Below are 13,302 nucleotides of genomic sequence, written 5' to 3' on the forward strand. Positions count from 1 at the left end.
GTAACGACTTTACCTCCGAAGTGGGTCCAGTCGACAGACTTGCTGGGTAAAGACAACCTAGGAAAAACAAGTTTTTGAGTGACAAAGTTACAGATCTTACCTAGAAAAATTTAACTGGACTTTTAATTGCAGCAACATTAAGTCACTTCGTTGTGGTCACAAGTGCACAGGCATGAGAAAGTTTCAAACACAAAGCCCACCTGGGGTAAGAGGAGGGGCCTTATAGCTGACGGAAGGGGCCCCCATTAAGCACCACCAAGTTTCCAGAGTGGAAAGGCCCTAACTCAGAGCTCATACTGTAGCCTCTGAATTTTGGTCAGCTCTCCAAGGCAACTGAGTGATCAAACACACTGAGAGCTGTTTTCAACCCTCTCTGTTGAGAAGCTACTGTCACCCAAGGTTAAGAAAAAAGCAGGTAATTTACCTGAGTCTATTACACTAAACTTCATTCAAAAAGGGATCATAAACATTACAGTTATCTGTCAAATTCCACCTTAGGTTATTCTACAGAAGAAAAATTAAAACTAGCATTCCCTAAGAGCCTGTTTAGAAATGGCATCACTGTGGACTAGTGATTCCCTTATTCTTTCTCTAGATCACCTTTAAAAGTGTAATAAAGAAGGGATGAAAACAGTGCTCTCTGGCAGGTTCTTAACCCATGTGAGCAGGGGCAGGCCGCCATGAACTTGCATTGAAATGCTGACGGTTTTTATCTTCCAATGGACTATGTTACCAAAACAAAACAACAAATCTGCAGCTGGAGAAGGAGACTTGGTGACCACTATTTCTATATTATTTGAACACCATAACCTCATCCTCAAATTTTCAGAGAGCAAAGATGAAAGCGTTGAGCTTCTTCACAGCACAGTGGCACAGAACAGCCCAAATATAAAAGACTCACTTTTAAATGGCCTGTAACCTAAGGAATTACCTGAGTTTAACGCGCCTGTGTGGAGGATACACACATTCATGTACATCAAAGGCAACAGGCTAGAAGGACGCCTGACAAAACAGCGAACCAACTGCCTCTGGTGAGCACAAGAATAATTCCTGTTTCCAACCACCAGCTTCTTGTAGTTTATAATCAAACGGAACGTTTAAAGGAAAAGAGAACAGCGCTGCCGCGCCTCACCTGTTGAGCTCCTTGCTGTGTGCTTCTGCCCCTTGCTGTATCAGTCTGTCCAGTACTTCCATGGGGGAGGCAGAGGGCATGAAGTCCTCCTCCGCGTTCCCTTTTGCTTTCTTTAGCAGTCCCTCCGTCTTCTTGCTGACAAAATGACGGGCAGCCTTTGGCAGTGCCACCTCAAAAAGGTGATCGTATGGGGGAGGCTGCCCACCGCCAGACCCCACTCCCCTCTGAGGTGGGATTTTAAAAGGCCTGGGAGTGAGGGTGCTGCTCTCCAGAGAGGCCTGGCGCTCTCTGCCCCCGGCAGGGCTCTCCTCGGCGCCTCCGCAGGGCAGGTCTATGGGGGTAAAGGCTTGCTTTGGGGTGTCAGGCCCCAGCCTGTCCAGGGCGGAGTTCAGAGGCTCAGGGTTCGCACCGGTGCCCTGGGCACTGGAGACGGCTGAGTGGGTCTTCCGCGGGCAGCCCGGGAGACTGTCCCGGTAGAAGGGAGAGTCAAAGCCTCCGCGAGGAGCTAGGGGCTCGGCGTCGGCTGTTGTGATCTCGGAGAGTTCTTTAGATATTGCCGCTGCGAGCAGGGAGGGAGAGAAGAGACAGCACAGTCAACAGGCCAACCTGGGTAAGGTCAGGCAGTGTGGGGTTGCACGCTGCCCTGGGCCCCCCAGAGGGACAGATAAACAGTGGCCTCCCTTCACTGGGCACAGGACTCAGGATACAACTCCCATCTCCTCCCCCAAGAGAAGAAAAACCAAGCAAGCCTGTGTGTGTTGACGCTAAATCCTGGTACTAGGGCAGAGCGAGGGCTTCATCAACTCGCAGCAATCCCACACGAGCCCAGAATCCCGCACGTGTTACCTTCTTCTTTATCCTTTTCAATGCTATCTTCTTCAGAAGCCAGGCCACCTAGAAACCCTGGCAGGTCACTGAGAGCGACAGACCCTTTGCTCCCAGGCAGCTCTTCTGAAGAGAAACAAAGACAACGAAACACACTGGCCACCCCCGTCACTGTGAAAACTGCTTCCACTGTAACAGAATAGGCCTACTATGGTTCCTTCTGCTGAAGACAGAAAGCTACCACAGAAAGCCAAAATATTACAATAATCTAACTAAAGGTACCAAAAAATAATCCCACAGAAAATATAACTCTCCGTTCTTAACATCTCAGAGAACAGATAAAGCCACAGTTCGACCAGCTCAAAACACAGGTACTTAAAAGCTTTGGGGACTGTTGTTATGAGGCTGGCTTTTCGAATTAATTATATGTTTCATTATCTCTGGGCTTCAGTGATTTGTGGTGTTCCAGAATTTCCCTGTTTCCACATATAACCCATCAAGAATCAAGCAAGGTCTACTGTTACCCAGAGATTTTACCTAATCCTCTGTCATTCGGAAGATGGTGTTGTCTATGTAGACAGGGCCTTGCAGAATCTGTTCTCTCTTCCTGAAAAGACAGGTACCATTTATATCACAAGGCAGAAAATTGTGTACATGTTCTCTAATATTAGAGAAATATCCTAAACACCTACAATTTTAGCATATTGTAGAGGAGTTTAAAGTTTAGCCCCATGGTTCTCAAACTGTTTGGTCTCAGGATGCCTTCCTATTCTTAATAATTATTGAGAATCTCAAGGACTTTGTTTATGTGGTTATACCTATTGATAGTTATCATGTTACAAACTAAAACAGAATTTTAAAATTATTAATTCACTTAAAAATAACAAACCCAGGAATTCCCTGGAGGTCCAGTGGTTAGGACTCCGGCTTTCACTGCTGAGGGCGCGGGTTCAATCCCTGGTCAGGGAACTAAGATCCCGCAAGATGTGCGGCGCGGCCGAAAAAAAAACGACCCAATACATGTAAACATAAATAACATTTTTATGATAAATAAAAATAAGTTTAGTGAGAAGCGTCAAGCTGTTTCACATTTTTGCAATCCCTTTCATATCTGGCTTAGGGGAAGAAAGCTGGGTTCTTATGTCTGCCTCTGCTCTGCTGCTAGGCTATTCTGGCTCAAGTGTATGAAGAAAACTCTAGGGCCCACAGATAAGTAGTTATAAAAAGTAAACAGACTGTTTAGATAACTGTGGATAGCCATCTTTGATACTACACTAAAACTTGACAAGGGGTGTTTCTTCAAGGTTACAGTGCAGAATCTGAAACCATGGCAATTCACTCTTCACACTGTGTCAAGATCCACTGGTCTGCCTTGTCCCCCAAATGCGTCTTTTACCTACGTGTGATTCTATAACATATACACTGGGCATGTAGAATACTGGGTCACCAAGTTATGCAGATCTTCTAAGCGTGGCAACATTTCATTATACAATATCAAAAACTCAAATTATTAACCAAGCTTCCCAAGACTTTTCAATCTCATCATAAAAGACTTGGGGAAACTATTAAGCTCTTGGTGCCAGATATCAGTTTTTTAATATTCTAGTTTCACCTTTTTATCACTGGCAACAAATACCATCAGTTGTTTATCTTGAAGTGACAGACCCAGTTTGTCATCTAAGAAGCTAACTGCCTGCCAGACACTCAGGTATGAGTAACCATAGTTTGTCACCAGTTGTTCTTTCAAACAAAACTGCTGCTCCATGAAAAAAAAGCAACTAGTTCAGCTCTTAACTCAAATAACGGCACAAGTGCTTGTGGTGGCCACCACACACCGGTACGCACTCAGGCGCTTGATGTCCATTTCCTACTTCATCACAAACAATATTAAACATAGGCGTTCTTTCTATGGAATACTCAAGGTTTGTTTTGTTGTTGTTTCTTTTCTTCTGTTAAACTGAAAGAACACATCGAGGAAGAAGAATGCAATGCTTACCAGGAGAGTATGATTTATACTAAGGGGCCAGCCCTTCTACCCACCATTGTTTCTGTGCCATGAGTATAAGTGCCAACGTGGTAAAAAGGGCGAATAACCACTTAGTATTACTAAGAAAGTAGTTCTGACCTGGCAGATGCCCTTAAAGCGTTTTGAGACCCCTGCAGTGAGCAGATCACACTCTGAGAGCTGCTGGTTAGTCTATTTTTTCTACCTCAACATAATAAAGGCCATATAGGGTTAGTCTATTCTGAATTGATCTGATTCAAACCCATTACATTTTAGGTCAAACTTCTATCTGGCATAACAGGCTTCACAAAGTGAGGCTGGAAGCACGTCACCGTGCTTGGGTGGGGGGGTGGGGAGGGCAGCAGAGGAGCCCAGGCAAACCTTCTTGGGGGCTGTGGCCATGGCCTGCGGGAGTGAAATGTGCACGTAGTCGTCCGAATGGCAGGGTGGGGCTGGAGGAGGAGAGGTTGCAGGGGTTCCCAGAGGAGTTCCTTTTCTACCTGCTCAGAGACAAGAGCAGAATATACACACTTTGAGGAAGTAAAACAATTAGGAAAACTGCCAAATTTTTTTCCGCGTAACTATTACTGCAAAGAAAGCTGCTAGGGTTAACTTTCTGGGGATCTAGATCAGTCTTTTTTTTTTTTTTTTAGGTTCACTTTATGTGTTCTGAAAGCTCCAGGGGTTTGTATTGTCAAAAATAGGTTTACTACTACAAATGGCTCTCAAACTCACTATTAGATCTAAGAGATAGTTCCTTATCATAAAAGGCCGGCCCCAACCAACCAGTCAAATCTAACCTAAGACATACATACCCGCTGTACCAAAGACTTTACTGTAAGGGTGTGACAAATCAGGTGGGACATTTCCAGGAGAAGTTGGAGGAGTGGTCATCCCACAAACCACAGATGGGCTCCAAAGAGTAGCCTAGAAGTTAATAAGGCAGGTCAGCGATGAGGAACGAATAGCTATGCCTCCCGAGGTTTAAGTCCATGATCAATGATCTTAAACTTAGCCCTTCAACTGGAAAAAGGCATCTTATTAAAGCCTTATCAAGAGACACATTGCATTTTGTAAGTCTAGACTCCAAGAGAAACCCAAGTGGCAACAGTAACTTTTCTTGCAAATGTCATGCATCCTTAAAAACTAACTCCAGAAATGAGCAGTGAGAGATTTTCGCAACCATAGGCTAAATCCTGACCCAAATGGCCAGCTTCACCAGCAAGCAGAGAAGAAAGCAGGCACACTATTTGACACCATACTTGTGGCGGCTCAGTTAACAGCCGTGTCGACAGGGAACTCAGAGTCTGAGGTAGCTGCCCTGGCGTGTTTAACAACATCAGCCGAGAAGTGGAGTGAGGGGTAGAAGTAGCACTGCCTACAATGGAAGGGAAAGAACACAGGGGGTCAGTGTGTGGCTTCAGATTATTCTGATAAAGAATTACGGTCCTCGAGACCATTTGATCATTTAAAAGCCTCTTTAAATACCCTTTGGAAATAAAGTTTAGTAAGGTTTGATGTCTAGTTAAGCTTTAGGATAACTTGAAAAAGCACAACCCGTATGACAACTTCGCTGGGTGCTACCTATAGATAAGCCTAGACTTTTACATGAATCCAGTTCTGAATTGTCCAGGTTCATTCAAAACTGTGTCAATGTGACAGCCCAGAGGGCCTCACTAAAAGTGTCTGAAAAAATCTAAGATTCCTTTATGAGCTGGAGCCTAGAAGCCAAATCCTTTAATCCATTTTCTTTGTTAAGTGTTGACACATCCCAAGTCTGTTGACATACTATCAAGAAGGAGATCAAGGACATGGGACTGTAAATTAAACTTAGGGGAAAATGGAGGCAAATTCAAATTTTAAATATTTGGGAAACAGTTCCTAGGAGCTGACCTAAGTCTTATTCTAGGAAAGGGAAAAAAACTCAACAAAAATAAACAATGCTTTCTAGAGACAAAGCTGTAAAGCAGATAAGTAGCAAAGTCACTTTTTACCATAGCTATTCTGTGTGTCAACATAAGAGCTGGCGGTGACATCGGCTGAACGATGAGGAAAACGGGCTGAGATTTGGTGAGACACAGAATAGCCATCTTCATATGAGGCTTCTGTAGGGTCCAGAGAGATTTTGGCACATTCTATGACAACATCATGTGTTTCTAATCTCTTCCACCTGTGAAAGGCAACGGAAGTCAAGAAGTGCATGTTATAATCCATTTATTCAAACCATCAAACACTGAAGGGTGCTAACTCAGTGCCAGCCACTGAACTATGGCTAGCAAAGAACAGGCAGAACCGCGCCAGCCCAAGTAGTAATCAGCACTATGATATACAGAACTGGCCATTCATTTTACAAACCGATACCCTCCCTATTTAAAATGGTTATATCAAGTTATCAGAAACTAGTCCGAAACAAAAATTCCATCAACAAAAGACCAGGCACAGCCTCAGAAGAGAACACAAACTATGCAGAGCAGCCACCAGGGGAAACTCTCCTTTGGCACAAAGGTAATCAAACAAGAGGGAGACCTGGAAACTGCCAGGTAGCTGAGGCTGACTTAAGGTCTCCTATCAAAGCCTCAGGATTCTAATCCATCCCTAGACCAGAAATACAATGCAGCAAGTCTCAAACTGAGAGAAAGCCCATGAGGATATCTGAAGAATTGTCTGAAGAGTCCTGTTATATGATCCAGAGTTCCACTTCTAAGAATTTAGCCTATGGAAATAGACACACATCAAGATGGACAACACTCAGCGTAGCTTGTAATAGAAAGAAGAAAGGTCCAGCCAAAGAGGAAGATTCTACAGAAGAAAAATTATTACACCACCGTGAAAAAGCATGCTTTCAGCAGATCAATGGTTGCCAGGAGTGAGAGAGGAGACTGAACACCTCTCAAAGGGCATGAAGGAACTTTCTGGGCAGCTTCCAATTTTAGCTGCTTCCAGCTGAATTGTTACCCTACCTCCATATTTCTATGCTTCAAATTTCCTGATGTCTGAATTTTTAGACATCAACTATTTTTTTAAATTAATTAATTAATTAATTTTTTGGCTGTGTTGGGTCTTCCTTGCTGCACGCAGGCTTTCTCTAGTTGCGGCGAGCTGGGGTTACTCTTCGTTGCGGTGCAAGGGCTGCTCGTTGCGGTGGCTTCTCGTTGCGGAGTACGGGCTCTAGGCGTGCAGGCTTCAGTAGCTGTGGCACGCGGGCTCAGCAGCTGTGGCTCACGGGCTCTAGAGCGCAGGCTCAGTAGTTGTGGCACACGGGCTTAGCTGCTCCGCAGCATGTGGGATCTTTCCGGACCAGGGCTCGAACCCGTGCCCCCTGTGTTGGGAGGTGGATTCTTAACCACTGCACCACTAGGGATGTCCCAAGACATCAACTATTAAGGTCCTTATGGTAGGAGAGGATTTAGGTCACTTCCGTATATCCTTTTCCCTTCTCCCCAGTGCTCTCAAAACAGTGTTATCATTGTTTTGTTGTTTCAAAATTGATTTTGAACAATTCATTTTAATGACTAGATAAGCACCACTCATGGCTGAGCCAAAGAATATACCACAGTATTTCCTTTGCTGCTCAATCTAGTTTCTCCTGGAGTTTGAATGTTGTTGCTCCTTTTCCTCAGTCTTCTAATGTGTCTATTACTAATCCTTCCTAATGTGGCTCTAGCAGTTCTGAAATAATGCCTAACATAATTTGTTCATAATGAAATGCAAATAGTCTACCAGGATTATTCACCCTCTCCTAAAGAGCTCCCTGCTGGAGCCCTCCCTCTCCCACTGGTTGTTCTCAGCATTGCTGTGTTATACCAAGACTTCCCTTGACCAAGACCCTAAGTCAGGTCCCCCATTTCATGAACTCTATGTCTTCCTCGATTTTACTCTCATTTTGGTGGAAGACATGCTCCAGTGGTTCACTGAGGAAGGGTACATGTGAGGTAAATTTGAGTCCTTGCATGTCTAAAAATGTCTCATACTTGATAGGCAGTTTGGTTGGGTACAGAATTCTAAGCTGATAACCTTTTTTCTCTCAATTTTGAAGGTGTTTCAGAAGCTAACCTCATTCTGATTTTCTGATCTTTATAGTTTTGGTTTTTTCTCTCTGAAAGATTTATCCCTGGTGTACTGAAATTTCACAATATTGAGGCTTAGTAGCATTCTTTTTCATTGATTGTGCTGGAAACTAGATACGCACCTTCAATCTGGAAACTCACGTCCTTCAATTCTTGTATTTTCTTGTATCATCTGTACTTGTATTGGAAATTTTCTTCTGTTATTTCTTTCACAATTTCTTCCCCCACCAAAGTTTTCTCCTCCTCTTTAAAGACTTCTTTACTAGACTTCCTGGACTGATTATTTTAAATTCCTTCTTTCATTTTACTCATCTCTAGCCTTTGATTCTGCTTTCTAAGATATTCTCAACTGTACCTTTCAATTCTTTTACTGCAATGTTTATTTTGGCTATCATTTTTCATTTTCAACAGTGCTTTCTTTAGTCTCTGACTGTGCCCTTCTGTGGCATCCTGACCTTTATCTATGCACAAATGCTTCCTCTCTGTAGCTACTGTAGATGTTTTCTTCTGCTCTCTGTATTATCATTGTTTCTAGCTCCTTTTTCTTCTCTTTACATTGGTCTCTTATTTTTGGTGTTAGAACTTCCTTCAAAGGCCAGACGACCCATCTATCCAAGGTGAAGGAGGCTCTGTAGGTTGATCCAGAAGGCTTCCGAGTTAACACAGATTGGACATACACATCCAATTGTAGACTCTCCCCAAACCCCACCAAGCCTAGAGTAAAGATTCCTTTATTTGTTTCCTTTTAAATATAAACCCACAAGAAAGAGAAGAATGAGAAAACAGAGAACAGCACCACATGTTTTTGAAACTAGAAAGCACATAGGCAAGTGGTGACTGACTCAGTGAATCCAGGAAAGCAGAATCCTGAGCTGCCAATGTTTCAAAGCTAAAAGTCAACCTGATTCATACTGAGGAACCCTTAAAAAGCTAAAGAATTTGTATACGGCGAGTACTTCTGTATACCTGTACTTCTGGAGATGAGTGACAGGCAGGTGGGGGCAGCTAAAATCAGTAAGACAGGGTAAAATCTACCGAGGAGCAGTTAGAGCCCTGACACTCTGACTCTACACTCCCACTTTTCTCACCAGAAATCCAGATTATTCTCTGAGGAGGTTAAACAGAGAGTATCGGGACTGAGGTACTCCAGAAATGGTTGAGGGCACGAGTACTATTCAAACAAGAGGATTAAGTGAGCATGTACATTCTGAATGCCAAGACCACTAACCTCTCCCCACCAAGCAGCCTCTTCCCTCTAGGAGTAGCCAAATCCTGGCCAGATTAGACATCAGAAGACCCTTTCCTGAAAAAGTCCGACCAGCTCAAATGGAAACCAATACTGACATCAGCATCTCCAACAGATGCTCAGATCGACCTACAAGTGAACAAGCCCCATCCCTGTGAGCAAAGCTTTTTAGTCTCCTCACCCAGATATAAACCAATCTCTGCAGAAAGCCTCAAATTTTTAAAAAGAATAACAAAAGAGCAGTGTAAAGGAAACAGATTATGTAGTGAAAAGAAAACCTTAAAAAAACACCTATCAATCTTATCAAAGACATGAGAGACTGCGTCCATGAAATAAAAACAGGCTACTATAAAAAAGGAGCATTCAGAGAACTAAAAAGAGCTCTTAGGTACTGAAAACGTGGCAGAAATGGAACTATAATAGAAAGATTAAGAGCTAAAGACAAGGAAATCTTTAGGAATATTTCCTAAAGAGAAGAGGAGAGCAAAGAAAAGCAGAGAACTGCTCCAGGAAGTCCCAAGCAGAATACTAAAGAGTTCCAGAAAGAAAGACAGAGACAGTCAAGGAAAAGAAATCAGGCACAAATAATTAAAGAAAATTTCCTAGAATTTAAAGATAGGAGCTTCCAGATTGGACAATGAGGACACATTCATATCAAGGGACATCACTAGGAAATTTCAGAATATTACAAGAACAACCAGAAGACAGTAAACACAGATGACACAGTAAGTAAATTTCAGAATATTACAAGAACAACCAGAAGACAGTAAACACAAAATGTCTTTTGATTTCAATAGCAGCATTGGAGGCAAGGCAGCAATGGAATAATGCCTTCAAATTGCTAAATGAGAATGACTCCCAATCTAGAAATCTATACCCACATAGAAAATGACATCCTTTCTCTAAAAGCTACTAGAAGATATATTCCATGAATGTAAGAGTGACCCAGAAAAGAAGGCATGAGATACAGGAAATGGGAGAACCTGCACAGGAGAGAGGCACAGAGAAGCCCCAGGAGAACAAGATGATAGCTGTGTACGAGGCACAGAAGACAACCTGGTCAGATCAGAACAGACATGCCAAGAGACAAGCGTGTTGCAGGCCATCTCTAAGGTTTCTGCTGCCACCATACCCTCTTTGTAACTGAGGGACAGAGTGTCTAGTTGACAATAACTTGTTGGTACTGAGCTTGTCTTGTTATGCACTAATGAAGTTCCTACTCTCCCTTCTCTGCCAGGATCAGCTGAGGACATTCATTTCATCCCACAGAATGATTCTGCTCTGACCTATTCCTGGAAGCAGCCACAGTGAGTTCAAGAGCACAAACAGAGCAGTCCCCTCCCTCTGCCATATTTCGGCAGCACATCCAGCCCCTGGCCCTCACTATCTGGCCTCGCCAGATGCTCTGACTAGGGGAAGCCTTATGTTTCCCAGGACTTGTTCATGACTTTGCCCACCGACTTCCCTGGAAGGGACTCCTGTAAACTCTCAAGGAAGGGGACACCCAACCAAGACTCAGACACTCAGTTCCTCCTCTCGCCTCCTGGGAACCTTCACCTCATGATGACAAGACGGCCTTTTCCAAGGCCAGACTTTGCTTCCTAATTAGCTTTTCAAAATGAAACAATACATGTGGTCAAACTATAAAGAAAAGAAAGAGAATGATTAAAATAAAAGCAAGAATAGTAGGTGCCTCTGAGGTGAGACATGGAACAGGGAGAAAGATGGCTGCAATTGCGGAGGTTAATGTCCCATTTTTTTCAGCCAAGTGGTAGCTACACAAGTATCCATGTGTTATTACTAAACTTTTCTTACACATTTGCTATGTTTCTCTACATATATCTCACAGCAAGTTGCTTTAACCTGAGGTTCGTGTGGCAGAAGGAGGGCTCGTAGAGAAGTGAAATTTGCTGAAGGGGGATCATGCAGTGAGCCACCTTTCCCAGTGGGAGATCCTCCAATGTCAATACCCGTGGACCCCTTGTACCCCAGAAGGCTTCAATCCCCAGCCTGGGGAGCATGAGGCTGGCAGCCAGCCAGAGAGAAGCGGCGGGCAGGGGCTGAGCCTCTCACAGCTCAGTGTGTAGGATTTCACCCTGGTCCCCCCTTTCCAGTCATGACTCAGCTCCACCCTCCACCATGCTTGGCGTCCTCAAATCAGGAGCCTTGCAGGCTCCACTTCCCCAGAGAAGGAACCTGGGCACTTCTGCCAAGCCCCGTGGAGGATGGCAGTCGCTTGGCTAAGCAGGACAGAGAAAGGGACCCGGGGAGCCCGGCCACTCGACGTCCAGACTCTCCACAGTGCACTTGGTTCCAACCACACACCTCAGCGCCCGCCTTGCACAATCACACTGGGCTGCGAGCCTTTCTGGGCTTCTGCGGCGTGGGTACCTGCACTGCAACCTCCTCCATCCTGTCTGTGGGGAATACGCTTTAGACTCACGCATACAAAGTTATTTTACTGTAAAAGTCCATATGGACTTTTATGGAATGATTCCATAAACAGAAGAACATGCTTCCCCAACAACACCTCAGAAGGGACATCTCCAAGGTCACATTTTCAATTTCTTAAGTGAGCCTATAAAATTCTGTGTCACTAGTTCAGTTTCTATACCTTCGAGGGTCCAGTTCATGGTCCTTGGATCCAGTCACTAATTCTGGGTGAATTCGCACATGCTCCATCATTGGCTAGAAGAGTTTGGGTTGACAAGTTATAAAAGGCTTAACTTTCTATGGTATTTCTACACAATGAAATATTATTTGACAATAAAAAGGAATGAAGTACTGATACATGCCACAACATGGATGAATCCCGAAACATTATGTTAAGTGAAAGAAGCCATTAACAAAAGACCACATATTATATCATTCCATATAAATGAAATGTTCAGGACAGGCAAGTCCTATAAAGGCAAAAAACAGATCAGTGGTTACCAGGGCTGGGGGCAGTGGGCAGCACAGGGAGAAGGCTGAATTTCTTTTCAAATTTCCCTGTCTATCATTTAATACAAAAGTTATAAATGCAGCCTATCTACACAGTTGCTATGTAGCAAATAAATGAGTTTTTGCTACTTACCTTGACCACCTCTTCAAAAGTCTCCAGGTTCTCCTTCATACTGTAGTGAGAACGTAGGAAGGAGACAAAGTTGCAAGGGTACATCCCATACAGGCGATGGAAGAGAGCGTAAACACTGGCGTGGAGGTGGACGAGATAGATTTCCGTTACGTGGCCTGAAAAAGAAAACATTGAAAGGAGTCACCGAGCTGAACACAAGACTGATGTGTGTGAAACAGACACGAGCACAGGGCTGCCAGCGTGACTCTGCGTACGTGTGTTCCTACCCTGCTCCAAAGACAGTTAAGTAAGTAAGAGCGGTTTTCTAAAATCCAAATCTGAACACACCGGACACCCCTGTTTGAAACCCATCAGTGGCTCCCCATGGCCTCTGGATAAACTCCCATCTACTTAGAGTGACCCATAAAGGCTCACACTGATCTAATCTCTGTGCTCCTCTCCAGTCACCCCTAAAATAGGACCCCAGACATTCTCATAATACTGAACCGCCTTTACAACGGTACTCCCTGAAATCTGTAATCATACTTCTCCACGGCCCTACTCAGTACATACACGTCTCTTGAGAACAGCACTGACTCACTCACCTCTGTACCCTTAGTGCCTCGCACTGGGCTTGATGCGTGAGAGGCGTTCGTATATTTGTGGAACGAATGTGTGAGAATGTTCTAAAATCAGTTTGTAGTCTTAGCTACGCAGATTTGTAACTATAGAGTGAAAAACTACCACCCAGAAATTAGCTTAAAGAGCTAAGAGTGGGAGAATTAGAAAATTTAATTCATCTAGCGTTACCTAGACCCTATGGAAAACCCCAAGTCCACAGTATACATAAAGCTCCTCTAAATTAATGGACATCCCCAGGAAAAGCCTATGAGACAAGCCGGCATCATATGCGCCTCAGGCTTGTCACTTAATCCTGCACAGGAAGCCAGAGTATTCCATTTCCCAGGGCTG

The 13,302-nt window shown here is 43.9% G+C and overlaps 1 protein-coding gene across 4 annotated transcripts in view; it reads right to left on the bottom strand.

The window, feature by feature from the left end:
* TSC1 (TSC complex subunit 1) overlaps positions 1-13,302 on the bottom strand; it is a 48,555-nt gene that overhangs the window by 13,272 nt on the left and 21,981 nt on the right. For all 4 annotated transcript variants that reach the window (XM_029202921.1, XM_029202922.1, XM_029202924.1 and 1 more), the window contains 10 exons: positions 12,352-12,506; positions 11,890-11,963; positions 5,957-6,132; positions 5,225-5,340; positions 4,778-4,889; positions 4,344-4,462; positions 2,495-2,564; positions 1,979-2,083; positions 1,133-1,691; positions 14-57 (listed from right to left, as the gene is read on the bottom strand). In XM_029202921.1, the coding sequence (XP_029058754.1) occupies positions 14-57; positions 1,133-1,691; positions 1,979-2,083; positions 2,495-2,564; positions 4,344-4,462; positions 4,778-4,889; positions 5,225-5,340; positions 5,957-6,132; positions 11,890-11,963; positions 12,352-12,506 (1,530 nt within the window). The remainder of the gene's footprint in view (positions 1-13; positions 58-1,132; positions 1,692-1,978; positions 2,084-2,494; positions 2,565-4,343; positions 4,463-4,777; positions 4,890-5,224; positions 5,341-5,956; positions 6,133-11,889; positions 11,964-12,351; positions 12,507-13,302) is intronic.

Source organism: Monodon monoceros, unplaced genomic scaffold (assembly GCF_005190385.1).
Source record: "Monodon monoceros isolate NGI ecotype Baffin Bay Population unplaced genomic scaffold, NGI_Narwhal_1 Super_Scaffold_5, whole genome shotgun sequence".
Taxonomy (NCBI): domain Eukaryota; kingdom Metazoa; phylum Chordata; class Mammalia; order Artiodactyla; family Monodontidae; genus Monodon; species Monodon monoceros.